Source organism: Entamoeba invadens (genome assembly GCF_000330505.1).
Source record: "Entamoeba invadens IP1 unplaced genomic scaffold scaff_1105074726371, whole genome shotgun sequence".
In the NCBI taxonomy this organism is placed as follows: Eukaryota; Evosea; order Mastigamoebida; family Endamoebidae; genus Entamoeba; species Entamoeba invadens.
Window position 1 is genome coordinate 18,634 of NW_004443643.1, and position 8,441 is coordinate 27,074.

General features: G+C 27.9%; 1 protein-coding gene across 1 annotated transcript; it reads left to right on the forward strand.

Moving 5' to 3' along the window:
* Window positions 1-6,225: 6,225 nt before the first annotated feature.
* On the forward strand, window positions 6,226-8,235 carry EIN_263300 (hypothetical protein; the record flags this gene model as incomplete). Its single annotated transcript, XM_004259679.1, has 1 exon — window positions 6,226-8,235. The coding sequence occupies one exon, from the start codon at window positions 6,226-6,228 to the stop codon at window positions 8,233-8,235; it is 2,010 nt and encodes a 669-aa protein (XP_004259727.1).
* Between the last annotated feature and the right edge of the window lie 206 nt (window positions 8,236-8,441).

The following is an 8,441-nucleotide window of genomic DNA, read 5'->3' on the forward strand; positions in this document are numbered from 1 at the left end:
TTTCAATAATATTGGAATGTATTACAAACATTAAAACAATCGTAATTATGAACATATTTTTCAAAGTACATCATAGTATAAAAAAAACAATGTAAATATTTATAAAGGTAATCATATTAGATCAAGATATTATTACTGAAATTATAATAAAATATCAAATATATCAAATATCAAAAATATTAATTTCCACAATTTTGTAATTTAATCAAAAACCCAATTAAAAAATAAAAAACTTTCAAACAACAAATACAACTAAACTAGTTGATTATTTTTTGTTTTTGTTGTATATTAAGTCGTCTATGATATCAATTTTGACATCGTCTGTTATTTCAGTGTTTTTTCTTGACATTTTGATGCATACAAATATATTCAACATTAATACAAATGTAAACAACAATATACGTTTTTTAATAACATTAAAATATTGTAATTAAACTTATATTTAGAAATTCATATAACAACGATTAACATAAATAACATCCAAGTGATCAACAAAGGAAATTTTTCAAACAATTTTAAATTATTACTAAAACATATACAAAAAACAGATTTAATTTTGTGTAAACATCAAGCATTAAATAAAAAAACAATTGGGATGTAATTTTGGGACGACTTTTCAAAATGTTTTATTTTTTTTAAATGTACCAGATAATCAATAAAGACAGACTTAATAATATTATTTCGTTATAGTAAAACTTAATTAACCTTAGTGAATTAACTGAACCATTTTTATGGGAAAATGAAAACTGGATAAGTTTTATCTGGATCATATTTTATTTTTAAAGCGATTAAAAACAAATTCAAACACACAAAATCAATTGGTTTTCGCTCAATCTAATGGTCTTTACAGACCCATGTTTACTCTTTTTTAACATATATTCAAATAATTTATACTTACTATTACTGAACATACATAAAAGTTCACGAAACCGCTTCGGTATTTATCAGTTTTTCAGAATTTATATTGGTATGTGACACGCAGTTTTTTATTAAAATCTTTTTAGTTTAAATAAAAAAATTTAAAAAAGTGACTTATTTTTAAAAATAAAAACAAGGATAAAAATTATTTAGTTTTTATTTCTTCAAATTAAATTATATATTTTTGGTATATTTTCATAATGTTTTTAAATATAATTGTAAATGTATATTTTCTACTCAAATAAATTAAATTGAATGTTTCAAAATATAAAATTTTAAACGATTATGTTCAAAATATAAGTATCTATTATAAATTAAAAATTACTATATAGTGAATATTGTATAATTTCGAGTACTTTTCATTCGGGTTTTTATCAATTTTCGTGAGTACTTTTCTGTTTGTTTTATTTTATTAAAATTATAATCGTTATGAATTTTATTAATGCATAACCATTTTTTAATTCATTTCATGTATAGAAGTATATAATTTGAAAACCATGTTAAATCCATATTGTTGATTAAAAATGTCATGTTTCACAATAATCTATTTCGTCTATTTTTATATATAAATAAAACAACCAATTTAATTAAACGTTTTGTTTCTCGTTTATATATTCTAAATATTAAACCCAAAAGTAATCTAAAAGTTTTATTTCGAGTACTTAATTATAGAGCTGCCATAATTTGTAAATTACTAAATATTTTTTTGTTTATTTTGTTTTTTAGAAAACTAAAAAATCGGGAAATTAGCTTATTTTTTATTTTTTCAAAAAAACCACAATATTTGAATAGTAAATTTGTTATTTGGTTAATAATTAAATAATAATTTGAAATTGATGCTTATTAGAAAACACACATATCAACAAAACATTAAAAAACTCTACGTGTTATCAAAAAATAAAAAAGAACAATAACAATCAATTCAATTTTTATTTTGGCCAAGTGGTAAAAAACAAATTAATAATATTTAAATAAAATAAAATAGTCCACTTCTTCATCGTGTTAAATACATATAATATTCACATTATCCAATACAACTTTTAAAATCAATTATAATTAAAAATAATTTACAAAAATCAGCCTGACAATTATATTTATTTTGAAAAAAATGACAAGATAATAAATAACAGTAACCAATGCGAAATATTTTATTTCATTTAGTTAAATATTTATCGAGTAAATATTGTATTACAATTACAATTTGATAGTTGTTTACATTGTTGGTATTATTAAATACAAATACTAATATTAAAAAACAGTTGATTTAAAATATTGTGTCTCTATTAATTTACAACCAAAACAAAAACTTTGTGTTTTGATTGAATTTTTATATTATTAATGATATTCAGTTTCACATTGTTCAATTATTGAAATATAACAACATTTGCTCATAAAAATAGAAACTTATTGATAATTAATTATTGTATTTATTTTTGATACTCTATTGACAATATAATATATTATTTTTTCAACTCATTAAAATAAAGTTTTTAATTATTCGTTTAAAGAAGCTATCAAGATATCAATTTAAATTATCAAACAACAAATATTCAATTGTGTTCATGTCTATTTATTGATAATTCAATCTTTGAATTTAATTATAAATTATAATGACATTAAAATTTTTGATTATATTTGTAACTTTTGTATAATTACAATAATATTATTAAAAAACAAACAAATAAACATTAAAATTAATACCATTTATTTTATTGTATAACTACAGCGATAAAAAATAAAGCACAGCTTATATTGATAATTGCATGTAATCAAACATTACTTATGTTTTTAAAACGTCTTTTAATTATTTTTGTTTAATTATTCAACATAATAAGAATTGTATTTTGATAACACAACGACAGGTATGCTCCAGTTTAATAAATACACAATTCTTTTATAAATTGTTTATATTTTATAATATGAATTGGTCTAATAATTGCATTATTAACTGTTACATTTTTATTAAGAAACTCTGTTATAATAATTAAAATGCTTATATTTTTAAATATAAACATGAGACATCAAACAATATTTATAAAGTAACACAATAAAATAAAGAGAATATATTCATTTACAACAATTATCAATTTTAACTTGTTTCTTATACACATGATAGCAAAAATGATCATTGCTTTCATTCAAGAGTTAATAATTGTAAAAAATTAATTTGATATACAAAGTCTAAAATAATTATTATCGTTTAATTAATATTCTATAATTTCTCTGTAGTAGTTTTCAGTAATAACATTTTCAATAAAAGGATTTAAACAATCATAATAAATAACATTTATTAAAAGGAAAGAAATACACAATTTTAATATGGACTATTGAAAAGGTTTAATTTTACCATTTTATCCACAATGAGTATTTTAACTGCTATCATATTTTTATCAATAATAATTTTTATTGTTTTTTGTTTGGGGGTTTTGGTAATATTTTTAAAAATATGCCGAATTAATATGTGTTTAACAAAAAATAACACAAAATAATAACATTTCAAAATAAAATATAAAAAAATTGTAGAGTTTGATTTTTAAGTTTTGTCTTGATGATAATTTAGTAATTAGATTACCGAGTAATTTAACTACTTGGTAATCAAATTACTGAAATTACCTATTACTGAGTAATTTAGTAATTCGAAAATTATTGCAGCTCTATTTAATTAGTTTTTAAAACTTTTACAATATTCATTTTCTTTTCTGACATTTTTATATAATCAATAATTTCGGATATATTATTATATTGTTTAAAACAAATAACTAACAATCAAACAATTACGTGTTCATTTTAGTTGGCGTTCGTATTTTCATGAAATAAACTATAATTAATTTGATGTTCTTTTTTTAAAATATAATACACATCAAAACTTAGAAGCAAATTAAAAATAACTCAAATTTATCGTTTTGAATATTTAATATAAATTCAAATATCATCTCAAAAGTATACTCAATGATTATTCTCATTGTGTTATGGTTTATTTCCATTTCATATTCTAAAATAACAACTCAATGGTGTAAGTATTCAGATAGAATCGAATGTGTTCAATTTGGCAATCAATGTGAACAAAATTTCCAATGGAGTTTATCCACAGAACGAATTCAGTTACCTTTAATTGAAGATGGTTATATTATTAAATGTAAACTAAACACACACCTTGAAGTAACCATAAATTCAAAATACTATACCAAGTTAAAATTTAATACCAATAACTATACATACAAGTACTCTCATGAGTACGACAAGTTTTTTTAATTGAACAAACTTTACATAATAAAAGTAATTTTGTAAAAACAAATGCAGTTCTCAAAACTTTTTGAACGAATTGTAAACAGTGTGTAGATACATCATCTTGTGTAGAATGTAATGATGGGTATTATTTATCAAACGGTTCGTGTTATTCATGTCACCCATATTGCAATATATGCAATGATGATACCAATTATGGATGTTTGACATATAAAGATGGTAAATATTTAACTCAAAAAACCAAGTGCCTTGCTTGTTCTTATTCGTGTCTAACTTGTTTCAATGGAACAATTGATGATTGTTTAACATGCCGAAATGGGTATTACATGTCTGGTTCAAGTACTTGTTTGAGTTGTCATTATTGGTGTGAAACGTGTTATGGTGGTTCAAATACTGAGTGTAATAATTGTAAATCTGGGTACTATTTACAAGGATCCAACACTTGTCTACCTTGTTCATCTTCGTGTAAGACTTGTTCTGGATCTTCTACTTCATGTCTTTCATGTTTTTAATTATAAGTCAAATAACACATGTCTTAAATGTGATTCATCATGTAATACTTGTTTTGGATCAGAATCTAATAATTGCAATTCGTGCCGATCTTCTTATTTATTAACAAATGGTCAGTGTCTTCAATGCGATTCATCATGTCTCTCTTGTTCTGGAATCGGGCCAAACTATTGTAAATCATGCCCATATTCTTATTTTAACAGCAATGGATATTGTGTAAAATGTGATTCATCATGCAGTACTTGTAATGGCCCTTTGCCCAACAATTGTTTGTCTTGTCGATTCACATTTGGCATTTCGGATGGGTATTGTGTAAAATGTGATTCATCGTGTAATAAATGTATTGGTACAACTGCTAACAATTGTCTTACATGTTATGATAATTATCAACTGATCAATGGCAATTGTTTCAAGTGTGATCCATCTTGTAAAACATGTAATGGACCTTATTCTACTAATTGTGAATCATGTAATGAATATTCTTATTACTCAAATGGGTTTTGCATGAAGTGTGATTATTCATGTAATTAATGTAGTTTTGGTGCACCTGGAAATTGCCGAATATGCAAATCTTATTATTATTACTCAAATGGGTATTGTCTCAAATGCAGTCCAAATTGTAATACCTGTAATGGAACAGCCGAAAACAATTGCCTGACATGTAAAACTGGTTATTACTTATCAAATGGATATTGTGTTCCTTGCAATTCAAATTGTATTAGTTGCAGTGGTAATTTTGCAAACAATTGTGATTCTTGTAAAAGTGGCTTTGTTTTAATAAATGGGGTCTGTTCACAATGTTCTTCGAATTGTATTACTTGTACAACTACAAAATGTCTGACGTGCGATTCGAACTATTATCTATCAAATAATGTTTGTAACAAATGTCATGCTGAATGTGATAGTTGTAATGGTCCTGGACGAACAAATTGTACTTCTTGCAAAACTGGATATTTTGTGGATAAAAATTATGGGGAATACAATCACACGTGTCAACAATGCCCCACTAATTGTGTGTATTGTGATAATTATGATAATTGTTGGGAATGTGAACGTGGGTATTACTATACAAGTAATGGCAGATGTGTTAAATTTAAAACCGAATACTGTGCAATCGGATACAACGAAGAATGTTATGGTTGTTTGATTGGATATTATTTGGATAAGAACGACTGTTTGAAGTGTCCCAGTATATGCAGATCATGCTATGGACCGACAACATCTGAATGTTACTCGTGTAATGATGGGTATTATATTGCATTTTATACGTGCCTTAAATGTTCTTCTGAGTGTCAAACATGCGAATATAATTCTACTTTTTGTATGTCTTGTGAGGCAGGCTTGATATATTTGTTGAATTATCAGTGTATTGCTTGTGATAATTGTAAGCCCGGGCATTGCATATCAAATACGACAAAATGTGATTTGTGTAATGATGGATTATATTCTGACAATGGGTTATGTAAAACTTGCGATTCCAACTGTCTCACATGCTCAAATTCTTCTTCAAATTGTTTGTCTTGCAAGCCCGGGACTTACCTTTCAAATTCGATGTGTCTCACTTGCAATGCAAATTGTGAGACCTCTGGATGTCATACGACTTTGGGGTGCACAAATTGTAAACCGGGATATTTCCCAAAGAATCTTGGGTGCAGCCAATGCAGTGAAATCGCAAATTGTGTTACTTGCAGCCAAACTGAACAAAAGTGCACAACTTGTACGTCTGGTATTTCATATGTCAACTCAAGTGGATTGTGCTCACTTTGCGACGCGTCGTGCAAAACTTGTAACACTGATGGAACGTGTAACGGGTGTATTGACAATTATATACCATATTTAGTCAACAACAGATCATGTCAGGCGTGTTCTTCGTTTGACCCAAATTGTGATGTTTGTGGTGAAAATCAATACAGAAGATACACAACTTGTAAAGACAATTATTACTTGAACTTGAATGGCACTTGTTCTCGGTGTGATCCTTCTTGTGCAAATAACGGGTGTGACAAAAAGACAGGAATATGCAATACATGTGCAGTGGGGTTTACTAAACAGAGTGTCGATAGTGTTAAATGTCAGTTGTGTACCTCATATGATCCCGATTGTTCGACGTGTTCACAAACCACCAGAAAATGCACAAAATGTGTAACTGGCAAATATCCAAATCCATCATCACCATTTTCTTGTATGTATTGTCACCTCAGTTGTCCGAATGGGTGTTCGACAACAACAGGCGATTGCATGACTTGTACAAATGATCAGTATACAATCAACCCATCAAACCCAAAACAGTGTCAGAGTTGTTTGGGATTTGATTCAAACTGTCTCAGCTGTTCAACAACAGAAAGAAAATGTCTATCTTGTCGAAGTGATGTTTCGTATTTGGTCAAAGGGTATTGTGTCTCATGTGATTCAACTTGTTTAAAATGTGACTCAAATGGTTTATGTATTAATTGTGTTGATAACTACGTCTTTGATGAACCAAAACAACAAAAGTGTATAACTTGTACATCATTTGATGCAAAATGTGAGACTTGCAGTTCAAGCAGTTCAAGAAATTGCACCAAATGCAAATCGGGTATGTACCCCGATACTACCACTGGAAAGTGTAAATTATGCGATTCTTCATGTGGTGGTAGTTGCGACACAACAAATGGAATGTGCACAAACTGTGTTTCTGGTAAAGTGTTTGATGATCCAAAGGGCAAGACCTGTGTCGAGTGTTCAAATTTTGATGCAAATTGTGTCGAATGTGCTTCAAATGGAGAAAGAGTGTGTTTGAAATGTCGGGAAAACAGTGGGTATTATTTACTGAATGGAAAGTGTGTTGCATGTGATTCAACATGCAAAGCAAATACATGTAATTCGACAACGGGATTTTGTTCACAATGTTTGGTAAATTACACAGTGACATCTCCAATTTCTAAAGTCTGCAAACCATGTTCTGAATTTGACCCATACTGTTCAAAATGTGCTTTAGATTTCACAAGAAAATGCGAATTGTGTTCAAATGGAAAATACCCCAAACCGTCAGATAATTACAAATGTGGTAAATGTAATCCGACATGTGATGGAAATTGCAATGGTACAAATGGTCTTTGTTTGAGTTGTTTACCAAATTATGTATTTGCTTATATTTGTGATTCGTGTGCATTATTTGATATAAACTGTTTGACGTGTGACTCGACATATCAGAGAAAATGCGTAACATGTCGAACAAGTGGGATGTATCCAAGTGACTCAACATACAAATGTGTCTCATGTGATGCAACATGCAATGGAAACTGTGATCAAACAACGGGCAAGTGCACGGGTTGTATCAACAATTACGTGTTTGAAGCAACTAAGAGTCGTGTGTGTGTTGCTTGCAAATCGTTTGATCAAAATTGCAAAACGTGTTCTTCCAATTACAACAGAAAATGTGTTGAGTGTGAAAGTGGATACTATCCAAATCAAAGTGGCGTCTGTGTGTCATGTAACACAACCATAACAAACTGCAAATCATGTAATTCAAGAGAAAACAAGTGTTTGTCGTGTCAAAACCCGTATTACCTCTTCAACTAAACGTGTTTGAGTTGTGCTTCTGGAAGTTATAAAAACACTGAAATATCATGTGAAAAGTGTTTCATTGGCATCCCAAATTGTCAAGCGTGCTCAACTAAAATGGTTGGAATTCCTGTTTGCACCGCTTGTTATTCGCCATATGCATTTGATTCCCAAACCAATTTTTGTGATTTGTGTGGTACAAACAAAAGTTACAGCACAACAAC